General features: G+C 38.4%; 1 protein-coding gene across 1 annotated transcript; it reads left to right on the forward strand.

Moving 5' to 3' along the window:
* The first annotated feature begins 9,985 nt into the window (after nucleotides 1–9,985).
* On the forward strand, nucleotides 9,986–12,656 carry LOC103714037 (AT-hook motif nuclear-localized protein 23). Its single transcript, XM_039115511.1, has 2 exons — nucleotides 9,986–10,078; nucleotides 10,231–12,656. The coding sequence occupies exon 2, from the start codon at nucleotides 10,259–10,261 to the stop codon at nucleotides 11,147–11,149; it is 891 nt and encodes a 296-aa protein (XP_038971439.1). The 5' UTR covers nucleotides 9,986–10,078; nucleotides 10,231–10,258; the 3' UTR covers nucleotides 11,150–12,656.
* The last annotated feature ends 5,035 nt before the right edge of the window (nucleotides 12,657–17,691 follow it).

Raw genomic sequence — 17,691 nt, forward strand, 5'->3', positions numbered from 1 at the left:
GCTGGAAAAAAGAACATGAATGGAGGAGTTTCCATTCTGTTCTTTAATTTTGTTTCCCTATTGGCAATTCTATGACTACTTACAAGATGATGCAGGATGCCTGATATGCTATGAAAAACTGCAGATTAGAAAGGATTTGAATTGTCATCAATTAGGAATGAAGTAGCTCAGTTTGACTCATAATTGCGTGTTCATCCCATTGGATGCAATCCAAGAAACTAGATTGGAGAATCGAATCAGCTACTAATATGTTTTTCAGCATCTGTTTGTTGTTTTCAGGGACTCCAGTTAAGGAAGTGTCTGCCAAAATTTGCTGATAAAGGCCTTTTTCCCTTCTAATGTTTGAACCAAAGGGCAGACAATATTAACATAAGGTCACTTCACTATATCAAATGAAGTTCATCAAGGAACAAGTTGATTTTGTCTTGGCCTTAGAGGGTGAATAGTGTTCTTATAGTGCTGTGAAAGCCTAGTTTGAGCCACCTACTAACACCACCCTCTCAGCTGGCTTCCATGCAAACCAAAAAAAGACAAACAAAAATAAGACAAAGCAAAATGTTTGCATCCGATCTGATAGCTCCAACATTTCTGCTTCTTCATATCCACTGAAGTAACTATCCATTAGTAGTTTACTTTACTCGAAAGTTAAATAGTTTAAATGCTTCTTGCTGCACTATAATGGCTTTTATTAATTAATGTCATTGTAAGCAACCTCCTATATATAGCAGAATGTAATATGTTATATTCTACTAAATAACTTAGTTTTTACATGGATTTTGAATAGTCATATTACAACTTACAAAAAAAAAGAAGCAAAGATCAGTCTTTCTGATGCAAAGAGGGTGCCTAAACTGTTAGGATGACAATTATTTAATCATGGGTTCTACTCAAGCAAGTTAGCATAATAGCAATATCCTTCAATAGTAGAATAGCTCCAAAACTATATTTTATTGTCATACCTAAACTTTTAGATGTATTTTTTTGAAATGGGATCATACTATGATCATCATTATTATTAATTGTTATAACCTAATAATACGCCATGTGGCCACGTCACTACTAATAAAATCAAAAGCTGCCTTGTGGTGTGCCATCTAGAATTAAAGTTCACAAAAATATAGTTTTATCGTATAAATAATATAATACCAATCCAAATATGGCTATTATTTAAATTATTTTTATGCCATTTATGTGCATATAAATGGTTATGGAAGTCTTGTAATTGGAGTCCACCAAATTCGACCAACCAAAAAAAAAAGGGGGACCAAAAAGAACGAGTTTCAAATACGTGACCAGAAAACGGCTATTATTTTGAACCCGAGTCAAGCCGGGTGCGGACAAGAAAACACTAAAAAACAAGTAACTTGGTTGGTTCCACGTGCAACGTTCACATGGGTGAGTTGTTGGGGGTGGCACAAAAATAATTTTACCGTTGGGGACTTGTGGCACGTGCACCCAGCTAATCACGGCCGCTGGTTTCTATAATGATGCGTCGAGATACGTATTTGATGAATGATCTACGGGAACTAGCGGCTCCTATTGGCTGCGTGCGCGGCCACGTGGTGCACGCAGTGGAGGCAATGATTTCTCCCCGTGTGGGGTCGGCGCGCTGGTGAGTCGCACGAGCGAGCGGGCGGTATATTTTGATAGGCGTGAACGGGCGCATCTTAGGGATGGGACCCACAGATGCACGGGAACCATCTCATCTCGGACGCTGCATGAGATTAAAAAGACCCACGGAAATCAAATTTTCATAATCATGAATTTTATCAATATTATGTAATATATTTCTTAATTTCTATTTATAAATTTAACCATATCTATTAAAAAAAATTGTACAACCTTGCTCATATGGTATGGATGCAGCCAGCAAAATCAAAAAACAAAATAGGCTCTGACACTGACTCGAAGTCCGCCCAAATGAAGCCTTCAGAGTAGTGAGCCGTAAAGAAAGCAACTTAGTCTGCGATACTATTTGCCTCCTTATACAAAAGATTTTTCTATTAATCTGGTATCTCCTCTATGAACAATGGATTCTGGTTAAGTTAGCCAGAGATGCTAAGATGATCTTATCCTTGATTGATTACTTTAAACTAAAGTCCACTACAATCTACAAATAGTAAAAATAAAAAAAAAAATCACTCGCCATGAATTCTTAGTTTGAGAGTTTCAATTTAAGAATTTTAGATGTCAATTTGTTCTTCTTCTTAACTTTTTTTTTATTATTATTTTTATATATTATTTTTTGTTAGCATGCATTCTAAATGCCCTATTGTCTAAGTTTTAACAGGAAAAATGTGAGCCCTTGGAATATTTTCACTCACCATGCGGACGCCATCTTTTCGTTCGCTCCACTCTTTCCACTGGATTATTATCCGACAATCATGCATATCTAATGCACTCCAGGCAAGGAAAAGAGAGTGAAGAAATGGGAAATCCACCTCTCACCATACCAAATTTCAGGTTGCATGAAGAAAGGAAAGCATGCAGAAGGAGGAAGAGGCTGAGAAATATAAACCTAGTGTCTCATTTTGAAAAGAGCACAATCTTACTTAGAAGTTGATGGACCACATCTCTACTTTCTTTGATGCCTTTTTTGCTCAAACCCTAGCTATATATTACTCCTTTCTATCGCATCGTGTAGTGAAAACCCTAGGCTCTTCCAGGAACAAGCCTGGTTAATTTGTTCGCGTCTCCTCTCCCCTCCCCTTCTTTTTCTCCAGCGAGATCGAAATGGCAGCGCCTTCGACCCTGGTTGAGGTCGCGAGGAGTGGCTAGAATGGCTTATTTTATGTAAAACATCATCCACTTCTTCCATTTATCTTCTTTAGAGCCTTTGTACTACATGAATAGGACTTCTTTTTCTTTTCTTTTTGTCTTTTTAATTTGAACAAGCATGAATAGGAAATTTGAGGTATTGTAAGTTAGAGTTAGAACTTCTCCAGACTCCAACATTAATTAATTATCATGTGAGGTGCGAAGCCGATAAAAACAATGGTTATGCAATAACTGATTAGCTATTTGAATAATATATATCTATTTTGTTAGGACAATGCTTTCATTTTCCAACACCTTGCGATTTTTTTATCTTCACACGTCTTAGGAATTGTGGTCTTTCTTGATATTTCCTTTTAATGAACCTGCAAGATAGAGATGAAGCATGATAACGCATTGACAGCATAACTAGAAGAAGACTTAAATTCCCTTATAGGGTTCTCATCATTCTATTCTGCCTAGCTAGACACCCCATTGTAAATTAGGGTTCCTACTTCATAAGAAGGCAATGTGGATTCTCCTTTAAAGCCATTTAATTAGTAAGAGGACATTTAAGGGAGTCTAAGTGCACATATGATGTATGGTTTGTAGTCGAAAAATACTCCATGTTGGAAACAAACCATCCAAATGAATCTCTAGATCCAAAGATAATTAGCACCAACTTTTCTAAGAACAGGAAACATGATTGCAGTAATGTCCACCGCCAGCTCCAGCATTTTAAGATATATTTTGGTCTAGAACAGCCAAAAGACTAGTCTAACTTCCATGACTTAGTCCTCGTTAATAATTAATGGCACTGGATCCAATTGGACCAAGCTAGCATAAGATATGCACCTTCCATCATCTACAACTCATCCCACTGATAGGGAGAGTAGCATCATTGGTTGCCAAAAAAAAAACTTGTTCACTTCACCAAAATATCTTATCATAATTCAGCAAATGCTTTGGTTCAACCACCTTTTGGCTGTTGTCGTGAACCCACCCAGACCATAAAATTTAGTATATCTAAAAGCACTCTCATGCACTATTGGGTCCAGGACATCTCTTAGTTAATAACATTTGTACTTACAAGAATTACTGCCTATAATCCCAATATACTAGTCAATTCAGTAAGCTGAATATCATTAGTAACATCTCTTGTTGAATGTTTTGCGTATTTAAATGCTTTATTACACTGGAATAATAATGTTAAGTGCATGCAATTTTACTAACCAACCTCATCCAGAAAAAGACTAGTTGGAAGGGGAATGTGGGACGAGTCCTCATATACTCCATCCATTTAAGCTGTAATATCCTCGTCGAGCTAAATGTTTAAATCCATTCAAATCTAATCACAAGCACCACAATCGATCCATAGTTAACCCCAATGGATTCGAGTTGCAGTCTCTCTTAGCTCACATAGGTAATGGGCCGGGTTCGCTCTAATATTAGTTGTAACAATCCATAACTTCACTTAAAAAACACTAGCTAGAAGGTATTATTTGAGTTACTTGATTCTGTATAAATACTCAAAATTTATCCAACGAATAACTGATATGAGACTAAATACATGCCCACACGGGTCTTTACAAGAACATAAGCTTTATATTGAACTTTCAGTAAGTTCAATCGATTACAAGTTCTTGCATATTTTATTGGAATGGCATTAATAGTGGCACAGATTAGATCATCCATAAAAGTTTGTTTACATTTCTTTATCGGTAACATTCAAAATGAACTTTTTGTTACGACTTCAGTAACATAAGGTAAACAATTCTAGAAACTCTGTAAGTATACCTCTTTTCCTTCACTATCTATTAAAATATAGACTATAACAAAAGAATTATAATAACCCTAACACATTTTAAATTCTAACCTCAAGGTTCTAAACAAGCAACTTTCATTTCTGACAAACAATGAGCTAGGCAAACGTAGCTTCATCTTAGACCATAACATATTCTAATATTTGACTTAACAATATTTATATTAGTTATTACAGAGAATGCGTTTCTTGTTTGATGAATATATAATAACATTGATAGAGTAATCACCTAGCCTTTTTTTCCTAATTCCATTTTTTAATCTGCTTTCTTCCAGGATGTCTAAAACTTGAAACATATTTTAAAAAATATATCTAAAAAAGTTACTTTCTAGTACTAACATCCTGATTGCTTTGCATTTATCTATTGTATGGTGGTGTCTTAAGGACCCTGAGAATGTTCTCATTATTGAATGATTGGATGGAAGCATCTTCCCTAGGTTTAGGATTTCAATTGTCCATTCACCGTAGCTAGCTCAACAAGGAAAGGACATTGAGTGTGGAAGAAAGTAGTACTTTTTTTAAAAAAGCCTTCAATCACCACCACTATCAAGCGCTCTATTGAAACCTATATTTGGATACTCCAAGTGCAATTTAGAATGATTCAGTGAACAGTAACAAAGTTTAATTAAACCAATGCCTCCTATTGATTCACTAATTGCCAAGTGGATGAACAATGATGATTTGTTGTATTGTAAAAGAGAAAAACTGCTCTACCAAAGGAGAGAGAAAGAGAGAGAGAAAACTGGGGGGGTAACTGAGATGATAGTCAAGCCCTAACATTTGAAAGGAAAATAAAAGAAAATTTATCATTGTCTTGAAATCACCACATGATGAGGGCTTCTTTGTGCATCATTCAAAAATACTAAGGGGCTAGATTTCAAACAAAGAAAGCGACTGCATCATGGGCAAAGCTTAATGGGGCCCTCGGACTCTAATTTTGGATCAATTGGAGTTTGATTGATGTCTAGTCTGAATGTCTATTTACACCAGGCAATGCCTGATAGCAACATCAATCCAAGACCAACAACTACTTCATTTTCTAATAGCTTTCTTAAAGCTAAAGGTGACAAACGGATGCCGGCATCCTCCATGAAACTTCCATCAAACCACTATATACTTTGGCCCCGGTCCTCTACATCTTGCGAACGAGTCAAAAGTGGAGAAGGTAACAACACGCTTGTGGCCTCGGGTCGCGTTTGCCGTCCATACCTCCAAGGTCATGACCATTTTCCAAGGATCCATAAGGCTCTAACTTCACCCATATTGTAGGATCCGTTGTTTGATATGCTAGGATTTTTTTATAGCTAGGTGAAAAGGTCAATATGCATTAATATACACAACTAAAGAAATCAAGATGATCAATCTTTGAGATCTAAAACTCCACAATGACCCCTATATTTTTAATATAACTTGTTTGTACCTACGTTTTTTAAAACTCTCATGAGTACATATGGTTAATATCTTAGTCAAATAGAGAAGCTTTAAGGAATAGTTGAAGACTTTAAAGCAAGGGAACCCTAGGATGAGTAGCAAACCGAACTCATCTAAATCAAACTTATCCAAATCAAACTACCAAAGTACCCCTTCTTAATTTTCTTTTTCTTTTCTTTTTTTTATTGATGGCTCTTTTTAGATTAATTATTTAGCAGACGTATAAGGAAAGCTAATATTATTTGTACACATAGGCTATGTGCATTGGAAATGGATAAGGGAGCAAAACTTGATAATAGAAGGGTGCTCAAGCTCACCGCCAAGAGCCGTAATTATACTTGCGTTCAAGGAAGGATAACTCCAGATGTTAGAGGGAACAATGTTCGTGGACGTATCGCGGAGGAGCTGACCGCGGTGAGGGTGACAGTTGATGGGTGCGTGGGGTTGATGTTCTAGGAGCGATAGTTAATTGGTGCGAAGAGTGGAGGATAAATTAGATTGGAGAGAGCAAGAAGAGACTAGCCAAAGGTGATGTTTGGGAATGGAGTCGAAGGATAAACTATTAGATGGATTAGATTTAGTGGACCAGTCCAAATCCTGGGGTACGTGATTTGGACTGGTCTAGTGGACCTGATCCATTTAATAATTTTTCGAGTCGAAAAACCGGTAGTGACACAAACAATTTTTGTTATTTCAATAGTTAGTACCCTATAAGCTACAAATTTAAATTTTGGCCTCTTTGTTGTACCCAACCCTAATTTTTGAGTTAAATTTCGAGGCTGCCAACAAGTAGAGTTGATCAAATCTTTCTCTCCCCCCCTCTCTCTAAAAGTTAAATGAATTTATTTTCTAAAAAATGACAAAGTTTCTTGTATTGGTATAAAATACATGGATTCGATTTCTTTCCTACTTTATTAATTGATTAGGCTCCGCTTCAACTTTAGTTCTCAAAAACTTGGATGTTAAATTTTTTAGACATTGGCATACATGAATGATGAATTGATTGTCATATAATTTACAAATTAGACTGCAATATGGAATCTGCATATGATCATGAGAGTCATGGCTCGACCACCATTAATCTATAATTTTGACCAAGATTTGGTCTAAAATCATCCAATAGAACACTTCAAGTCACAAATAGAATGCTTTTAAGCATCTAAAGTTCTTTGGAATCAAGAAAAGGTTAGGACTAGGTACCAGTATTCGACATCAATTATAGCACATAAATTTAGATTGATTAGATTCAAAAGAACATAATTCAATCAAAAGATTTGAACTTCTTCAAATTAGCTAAGCATGTCAATTCTTGCACAATAATTAAACTACAAAAAAATTCTTTTGTTTTAGTCTATGACTCCTACTGTATACCAAAAAAAGCACAAATGGACTTTAGATTTTATATTTTATCTTTCATTTTAATAAAATTAATTTGTAACAAAATCATATCCAACCATGTAGTGAATCCTCTAGAGCTTTCTGTCTAAAATCTCGGCCCACTCATCTCACTAAATATGTTGCACAGGACCATCAACAAAATATACCGAAATATCATTATATCAACCTTCAAGTTTTAATTTCTTGATTTCATTCAAGCAATAGTTGTAACTTACTCCATCCAACCAAGGTATTCCTGAAGCATTTGATTGGCCTATGGCAAGGAAGACAAGGTGGTGGATTTACTCATAAATTTGGAATCCACTAAGAATTTTTATAAGCACGCATATACACATAGCATTTTTTTAAGATTATGTTATTTTATTATTATAGTTTTTTAATGTGGGTTTGGGTTGTATTGAGAGGGCCAATGCCCTTTTAACACAAACCCCAAGCAAAGTTTCAGAGCCGTCCGGGTTTCGCGGGCACCTCTGAGACCCCATTCCTGATGAAAGCGACGGCTAGTCTCATGTGCCTTTGACTTGGCCATCGCACGTGATCGTCGCGTGCCGTTCACCCCATATAATTTACCTCGAGCCTGACTCTGGCTCAACCGGGCTCAGGAGGAGGCCCCGTGTGAAAGTCTTCAAAACACCCTATGGCTACGGAAGAGAAGATTATTTAGTGCACTTCGGAACTTATTATCTTTTAATTTTTTTGGATATATTCGTATCCGACATGTATGATACATCCGCTTCAGCAAAAAAAAAAAATCTTCAAAACTAAATATAATCTCTCTCCTCCTTTCTTTTGATTTAGATATTGGCGAGCTATAGTTATCGCCTTCATATTTATAATTGTGCATTATTGTAGCATCATAATCACCATCCTTGTACCATAAAACACCAATCACTTTAGTTAAGAAAATGCGGTGTTTTACTCCACACGGCTGGATAGTTCGAGAATTTTAATCATAGGCTTTTCGTTTATTTACTCACCAACAATCCTTCTAGGTCATGTATGGTATGCATATTGCTAGCCCACAGTTGCCTTTGATGAGAGTAGGCCGACAATTTATTTTCAAGGTCTTATATTAATTTGCGGGAGGTTTTTTTCTCTGACTCTCTTGTAAGATTCCTCGTCTTGTTGATTTTTTATGATGATGCAATAGCAAATTTGAACAAGTGATTGGTTCGGTCGGACTGACTCATAGACCTTGAATGAAATTTTAATCCATGTCATAGTTGGTTAGCTTGTGGAGAAAGAATAGAACCTAAACGTTGAACATTAGGGTGATGAAAGTCTACCTTCGACTCCTGCAACGATAAACAATGAACTAAAATGGTCATGTGAGCTTTTGGTCAGACAAGCATCAAATAAACCCTACAACTCAATTTAGAGGGTGCAGGAATCCTCCTAGTCCATGGTTTACTAGTCTTTTGTCATCACTATTATATATTGAACAATGTATGTAAAACGAAACCATATGATGCATGCACAGTGAAGATATATATATATATATAGTCAATATTGGCTGCAGCGCATAATGCAAAGGTTATTTTCAGTGTAAGAATGGTTCGTCACAATTTAGACTCTTGAGATTAGTCCATAGCTCTTGATCACTTTGCAATGCCCCAAAGGACCACTGTGAAAGATAAGCACAAAGTTTAACATTCTTGTCTTTGATCCATGAGCTGTGGTTATAAAAGCACTACGGGTCCAAATCCAAAACTGATGTACAAGAAGAGCGATGTTTCTCCCAACCTCAAACATGCCAAATAAAGCTAAAACATCCCAATCACCTCAATCCATCTTTTTTTCCCTGTCAACACCCCAATCCAAACAACTACGGTGGACCAATAACCTTGTGCATTGTCTTCCGCGCCACCAACCTTTGCCCATAAAACCCAGCCCCGCGCGCGCGCACCCACCCTCTTTTTTTTTTGTTTTTGCCGAAAGAAAGAGGAAGGGGGGAGGAAGGGACAACCCACCCTCGCGTAGAAGCCCTCACTAGGTCCCATCCTGCCAGAAGAATGTTCGATATGGATAAAAATGACCGTATGTTGAGCATTCCTGCTGGTTTTACTCATATCCTTTCCACTGGTGGGCCCGACTCCATTACTCCTCTAGGCTCCGACATGAATACCACGTGTGAATGCGTCACACCTGACACCTCCGAGGCTACCAGCATAGCGATATGTTCTTACAGACCCCGTGTCCAAGCAGAGAGCATCTGGTTTCCACAATTTAATCGACGTCCGTGCGTTTCGAATTCGAAACCACTTGGTTGGAAGTAAGATCACGCTCCCACTAGGCTACCACCTCAGGTGCACCCAACCTCTTTATCACCAACTTGAAACTAATTAAGACTAGCCATTAACCCAAGTTGAATCAAGTGTGAACAGGATAAATGAGTAAGAACTAAGAAGTGGGTCCCGCCCACAGTAGCAACCTCCCTCCCACTTGCTCCTACTTAACCCTAAGTTCCAAACCTTAACCCCTCTCTAACCCTAGTTTTAAATAGAATAATCATTTTAGTAATCTCTCTCTCTCTCTTTCTAATATTTTATTTGTTTCATCAACTTCTAGGCAGCACCCACTATCGTCTCCATTTCTCCAAAGACTGAAGCTCGCTTAAGCCCTCCTTTCTCTGCACTCATCCCCCAAACTTTTTTCTATATTTCTGCCTTACCTGTAGAGTTCCACTCCTCATCCCTCTTTTTTTAGTTCTTTATTCCTCCCAAAAATATAAAAAAAATCCCTTTTTAAATTGATTTCCCACTCTTTTTGTCCTTTTTTTATTTCAAAAAAATCCAACTCAACTTTTTTTTTCTCCCTCTTACCAGAAATTACTCTATTTCTTTGGATGCTGGCATGGCGGGCCTAGATCTCGGCACAGCCTCCCGGTTCGTCCACCCACTCCTCCACCGCCGCCCCGACCTCCACCTCCAGCGCTCTGACGCTGATGACTCCGCAGGCGTCGGGGATGAGTCCTCCGCTGCCGCCGCCGCCGCCTCCGCAGGGCTGGAGTTGATGGATCCCCCCGGCGGGTCCTCGGCCGCGGGGCCGGGCGATGTCGTCGCCCGGCGCCCCCGCGGCCGACCCCCGGGGTCGAAGAACAAGCCAAAGCCCCCCGTTATCATCACCCGGGAGAGTGCCAACACCCTTCAGGCCCACATCCTCGAGGTTGGCAGCGGCTGCGACGTCTTCGACTGCGTCGCGACGTACGCGCGCCGCCGCCAGCGCGGCGTCTGCATCCTCAGCGGCAGCGGCTCCGTCACCAACGTCAGCCTCCGCCAGCCGGCTTCCGCGGGCTCCGTCGTCACCCTCCATGGCCGCTTCGAGATCCTCTCCCTCTCCGGCTCCTTCCTCCCGCCCCCAGCCCCGCCGGGGGCCACCAGCCTCACCATCTTCCTAGCTGGCGGGCAGGGGCAGGTCGTAGGAGGGAGCGTAGTGGGCGCGCTCATCGCTGCCGGCCCGGTCATCGTGATCGCCGCGTCGTTCACCAACGTCGCGTACGAGCGGCTTCCTCTTGAAGATGAGGAGCCGCCACCGCTCCAGATGCAGCCACCTGTTTCGCAGGGCCCGGGAAGTGGCGGCGGAGGTGGTGGCGGGACTAACGGTGGCGGTGGTGGTGGAGGTGGGAATCCGTTCCCGGACCCTTCGAGCTTGCCGTTCTTTAATCTGCCGCTCAACATGCCACAGTTGCCAATGGACGGACACGCCGGGTGGCCTGGGAGTGCTGCAGGCCGGCCACCCTACTGATCACAGGTGAAACTTGGTCGTATTTAACCGTCGATCCATCGACTGAGATAATCATGAGAAGATGGCGGAGCAAATTCATGGCAGAGGCAAAGGTTAGACATTAATTTATGAGGATGTCGATGAACGATCTCTCTCTCTCTCTCTCGTTTTGATCTTTTGATCATTTGAGTTCTCTTGTTCATTTCCTTCTGATAATCTTCTTGTTTGCTGTCCAATATGGAAACCAAAGTCTTTTTGCATAAAACAATGGGTTTGAGACTACTACATGCCCTAGCACTTGGATTTAACTCTATCTCTACTTGTAGTACTCTCTGACCTTCTACGTATAGATATCTTTCTGAAATTAGTTTGCAATTTTTTTTTGCTGATATTTTAGGCTTCTCTGTGAAAGAAAGAATAATATAACAAATTAAGCATATGATACACGAAGAAGCTGGTTTTTTTTTATTTATTTCTGAGAGTTGTTTTGGATATTATTACATGATTTTGTATCCAAATTCTTACAAGGATAAAAGCAACCTGCTAAATGACTGGTGCTTTCTTATATTATTTCTATTATCACATTCTATATTTATATTTTTTTGATAATCGGTGCGGCTTCTACTTTTGCGATGAAGAAAACAATATATATATATATAGCAAAGATTAAGATATACGGAAGATTGGGGTTTATTATATATTAAGGATGGTTTAGAGATTAGTGAGAAGGGGGATGTGCGAGACAGGAGGAGGACATGGGAAGTGAGTTTTTAACTGAATGCACGTGTGCATATCTTCGTTATAAGTCCTTCTTGCTTTTGGCCTCTCCAAGCCAACACCTTGGAAATTAATCTTCTCCCTCGATCTATATTTGCTCTTCTAAAATCTAAAATCTTTGGAACATGAAACACTTGGATTCTTTTGAGTTGAATTGAATGGCAATGATACCAAAAGAAGCAAATCTTGGCTCTTATATCAATGATAATGTTTTGTCCTTTTGACTCATATCGGTCATTCCAAAGCCAAGGTTTCCTCATGTCTCTTTGTTTCTTTTTCCTTTAGGAGATCAAAAAATCTTAGACAGCACTTTCACCACTTTTTGATAATTTTTGGGGTGCATTATTTATTTTTGCAAGTGATTTTGTTAATTTTGTTATCACTCAAACACTTAATATTGTTAGGACTGAAGGGTCAAGTATAATATATTGCACATAAACCTATTTGATATTCTCTTCCCTTAATGATATGCTGCTCCTTAGAGTTCCTGGTGGCTCCATTAATCCATCATGTGGCCACAGCTAAAAACACAGTGCAAGGTCGTGTAGGGAGTAGTGTTCTTGTTTTATGTCCTTCGTTCTTGTAAAATCTGGTTTGGCAGTGTATTTGTTTGGCGTTTGAGTTTGGTAAAATCATAAAATCTGGCTATATGAGGTAGAGGTAAAAGGTTACAAGGCTTTTTGGGTGCTTGGTCCTATTATCACCTTGATTGATCTTGAGAAAAAGCATTAAGATCTACCAATTCATGGTTTGCTAGAGAGTCCTTCTGCTACAGTGCTTTTGTCGCATGATCATGTTATCTTTTGGGTGCATCACTTAGTTCTTGATTTCTCTTAGTCCTCTAACCCCAAGTTTACACACACCACCTTCTTAGAACAATTTGCATTTCAATGATTGTCTGCTTGATATTATGCATAATTAACAACTCTTCATGACCGTTATTGACTCCACCATGTTGATCTGTACAACTTTTGATGAATACCTAAAATAAAAATAGCTGAAGGAGGGAAAATGCATGATTGCCATTCCTACTGGGCTAATCACATATCTCTTCGCATCGCAATCAAGATACACAAGGTAAGTAAATTTATATAGACACCAAATTAAGTCTGCACTTAAAAGCCTATATACAGAAACTCTTTAACATGAAGTGGTTCCTTTAATTTCTTTTTAATTAAGAATATTTTTTTCTTTATTTCTATTTGTCTTTCCTGGCCAAAAACCAAAAGATTAGAATATGGAACTCATGACATTTAACCTTATGCTTGAACCATATGAGAATTCCTGAGATTGTTTTCTCCTGTGGATTGAAGTTGATATTAGAAGTGAGTTAAGCCTATGCTAATGTTTGTGCTTGTTCACTCTCTTCTTCCATCTATAGTATGGGCAAATGTTTTCTTTCTAACATGAGAAGTAGAGAAATATGAACACAAGAACAGACGACATCTTCAAATTTGCTTCATTCAGAGGAAGATTTAATTCTGATAGTCACTTTGCTAGATTATTTCTAATCAGGTTTCTTCTGCCAACCATTTAATAATTCTCATTCTAACTAAAGCGTCATGCTTACTTGGAGTAATAAGTTTGTGTATTTTTAACATGCTCTCTTTGTTTTTACATTGACTACTAAAAGTTCATAGGAACACATACACAGTAATATGCTTTGTCCCGTTACACAATTCATTTTGGCATTTCCCTTTGTTAGGCTTTTGGATCAGATTAGTTCTAAATTGCATCAGATAACTTGTGATCTAACAACATCACTGTTTCTTCTCTACCTTGAGTGCATGACAAAAATGAACCCCAACTAGGAAAAGGGTAGCACACCCATGTTCATATGCCGCAATATTGTCCAGCTGGAAACGGTACATTTTTAATCAACTCTTGAGGATTACATGTACATGTACGCTCAAATCTTTTCGTTTGCTTCTTTTTTTGTAAGATTCTTTTCAGGTCTAGGAGAGTTTGGGAGGTTTCATTTTGTTTGCTGTAATTTTAGAATGCCTTAGAACTGAGGTAGTGATTAGCCTTCAGATTTCATGCTTGAGCCTCTTTCAAGACGATTTCTCTAATTATTTGTCAAGATTATTTGCAAACTAAGGAACAATTTGAATTGAAGAAACTTTGGGAAACTTCTTAAAGGTTTTGATCTCATGCCATTTGGCTAAATAAATTAATTTCTGTATTACCTTCGGATTCTTGACAAATGTTACATATATCAAAGTTCCTATACAATAATTTACAAAGACGTACTGCGTCTTTCTTCTACTCTCCTTGATGTGGTTCCTCGTCATCTTAGTCTAGAGGCTTAGATATCAATATCTCCTGCTTTTTCCCATAAGTTTTAAAATCTGGTTTTGAAAACAAAGTGGCCTTCATTTTGACTTTGCATTTTTTTTGCCTCAGATATCCATCATATGACCTGATGATCCATATATAGATTCCTCACCATCTAGGCGTCCATCTACAAGCCTTTCGTTACATAATTGCATGTAGATTGGGTAAGGGGTCTGGTCTAAGTCATTTTTGAAGTTGCAAGAGTAAGTCCATAGCCCATTGCATTCTTTTGTACCTCTAATGAACTTGGATAAAACTTGACAGCCATCCCTGCTTAATGAAGGAGAAAATGTATAAATTGTATATAAGGTTTTACTTCAACTTACAAACCAATCATAAAGTAAAGGTATATAGCTTTCTTGTTGGAGCGCTCTTCATGGGAACTTACCTTGGATTATTATTGGGAGATTTCAGCATTTTGCTAATTATGTATATTGAGTTATGAAATAGCAACAGTAGCTTCATTGTATTTTTTTGCTTCTTACAAGGTAGCAATATTCCTACTGCAGCTAACCCGAAAAAAGAAAAAGAAAACAAAGCTTTAGAATGGAATCGTACAGACATGACTAAAGAGTTGAGTGCAATTTTCATCAAAAAAAAAAAAAGAGTTGAGTGCAATCGAAACAAAAGAAGATAAAGCTTGCTTTAAGCATATTTGGCGACATGGTTGGTGGGATTTGTAGAGTATGGTTCACAACTTTTTAATACAACCAAGATCTTCTATGGTGCGGGCCATGCATCATAAAGTACTGTGCAATCTTGAATGGCAGCCATCAAACAACACATGCATGGTACATACTTGTGGACTGCCTTGTTTCATGGTCATCCATCTTTTAATAGCGGCCACCCACGACTGCACGACACTCTATGGTGCCATGCGTGCACTGCAGAGGACCCGTGCTCCTTTAGTAATTTGTACTCATGTAGTACCACCCTCTATGGGTGGTTCTCTATGTTTGGGAGAACAATGTCTTTTTCACACCACAAGAGGCATGCATGTGAAAGATGGGGGTTGCGTCTTTTGCACAAAAGAAGGATTAACCTTCCTTTGTGCAAATCTACTATTGGATCGCGCAGTAGTCACTTTCAGATATGTACATATAGATGAATGAAGGAGTTCAGAGTACTTTGAGATCTATGCAGGGCGCAATGCAATGGTCAATGTTGCAAAAAAAGGATCAATCATTCTTTCGCATAAAAACTACACCCAAACGAAAGAGTGTTTTTTTTCTAATTATGTTGTCCTGTGCTATCAATTAGCAAGTGAAACTAAATCATTTGATTCCGTTCCTGCATAGAAATTGGATTGAGACCATATTTCCATCAACTTAGCAGAGATGCGTGTTTCATGCAATGATAAGATATATAAATTTACAAAGGTTTAATGCATTTCATTTTTACAAAGAAGTAATTATTCCTATACTACTGAATTAAATTTGCCAATCCAAGCAGTGTGATAGCAAGGTCCAACTCAAATTACTCTGCCCCTTTCTCCAAAAAATTAAGAAAGAGTTCTTCCTCATTATTTAAAAATATGCACATTTCATGTTTCTCTAGAAAATGTACACATTTTTTGAGCCTAGGAGGAACGAAAGATTACCTATTACTTCAAGCACAAGATACAAGGTAGTTGTTTTGAAGTAGAAATGTGGTTTGTGATGGCTTTAACACATACCGCTTATGCTGATATATATTCTTTCCTCCATTCCAATTCCAGCATCAAAAGGATCAAACCATATTGGAACTAGGCAGAAATAAAAATTGCACAATTTTAGATAAAAATGAACCACAATAGAAATGATTTTCTCATGCCTAACACATGCATGTGAATGGTCCAAAGATTTTGATAGATTCTAGTATAAATGTTAGTTCAGATACTCCGCACTGCAAATTAAGGGCTTTACAACATTGGATAGCTACCACGTCAGCCATCTTAAAAAAACGAGCAGCTTTCGTTCAATACAAGACATGATGCATTGCAGAGATGAAGGAGAGCTATCCATCTCCAAGATAGATGACATGATGGCTATTCAAGGTTGTACAGCTCTCTACAGTGCAAAACATGCACCATAGAGGATCTCAACTCAATGTGGGAACCCTTAACCAGTAAACAAGACCTCCTCCATAGACTTGTGAGAAATAATCAATAGACTTCTTACACTAGTTTCTTCCACTAAACCCGTTGAATATACTCATAGTGAGTTGGTTAAAATAGTCGGTGGTGAAGCCTACCCTCTCATTTGTAATCAACGAGTTAAAGCGATGGAGCTTGCTGTCTTGAAGTGTGAGTAGGAGTCCTTCCCTCACCAGTTCAACAACCATATAACCATCTAAAATCCTACACCTTTTGTATGCCTGTTCGGTCCACTAGGATGAAAGTTGCCGTCTTAATATTGACCCTAAGCATTATGATCCTCAACGAATGCTACTCTTGAAGCACAAAAAACTTGAGTGAAGTGATCATCCAAACATAGCACTGTACAAAACGAGGAGCATATGCATCTATGGTCGTGCCAAGCACTGTCATAAATCCTTCTCACCCCTGCAGATAGGGCAGAGGAGAAATGAGAGCATTGGTTTCTTAGCAGGTATTTAAGATATTGAAGTTCAGAACTTGTTGATGGTTATCCAACAGTCCTTATCCACATCTCTCTAAATAAAAAGTGATTCCTAGATGCCCTACAAGATATAAAGCACCAGGCCATTACAATATCAGATGGCGTTCATCTCTGCAACAACGTAGTGAACTTACATTTTATGAAGAGGATCAAAAGAGAGCCCCGTGCATGTCATTGCAATTCGAACATGGAGGAGGAGAACATGACATCCTAAGATGTTCCTTGGAATAAAGAGAAAGCATGTTAATTTTCCAACGAAATGATGATTAGAAGTTTTATCGATAACAAAGAGTCGCTGCAGAGTGAATACGGTAAAAGGAACTTGTCTTGAAATCTTTTGTTGATCTGACAATATGATCAGGGTTTTTTATGCATGTTGTTAAGTTGGTTGGAATGACCAAACATGTAAGAGAGATGCGAGGATTTGAAATTCGCCATGCTCTTTCACTAAATTTTATAATAGTAATTTATAAATTCAAGAAATTACTGCTTACAAATGGCGAATGCTGCGAGTTATCCAAGAGAACTTGATTTAATAGCTGAAATTTGAATTTTGTTAAAAATCAACTGATTAAATTGGGCAGATCAGATTATTCAATTGAGCTGGAGGAGTCGGGTTGATTGGCAGCATATTTGATAAACTTAGTTAGGTTGGATGGATTCAAGGAATCATCAAAGGTTAAAGCCATGAGATCCACAGTGGTGCCTGGGGCTAAATGGGGAAGGGGTGGGGCGTGATGGTAATGCGATGGGTCATGGATTTACGCATAAGCAGATAAAAATTAAGGTTTCTTTGGCTTGTTCAGGGCTATGAAACTATGTTAGGGGACC

Source organism: Phoenix dactylifera, chromosome 18 (genome assembly GCF_009389715.1).
Source record: "Phoenix dactylifera cultivar Barhee BC4 chromosome 18, palm_55x_up_171113_PBpolish2nd_filt_p, whole genome shotgun sequence".
In the NCBI taxonomy this organism is placed as follows: domain Eukaryota; kingdom Viridiplantae; phylum Streptophyta; class Magnoliopsida; order Arecales; family Arecaceae; genus Phoenix; species Phoenix dactylifera.

What these genes read in the sequence shown, in the direction of transcription:
- LOC103714037 (XM_039115511.1), top strand. Translation starts at nt 10,259, where the DNA reads ATGGCGGGCCTAGATCTCGGCACAGCCTCCCGGTTCGTCCACCCACTC.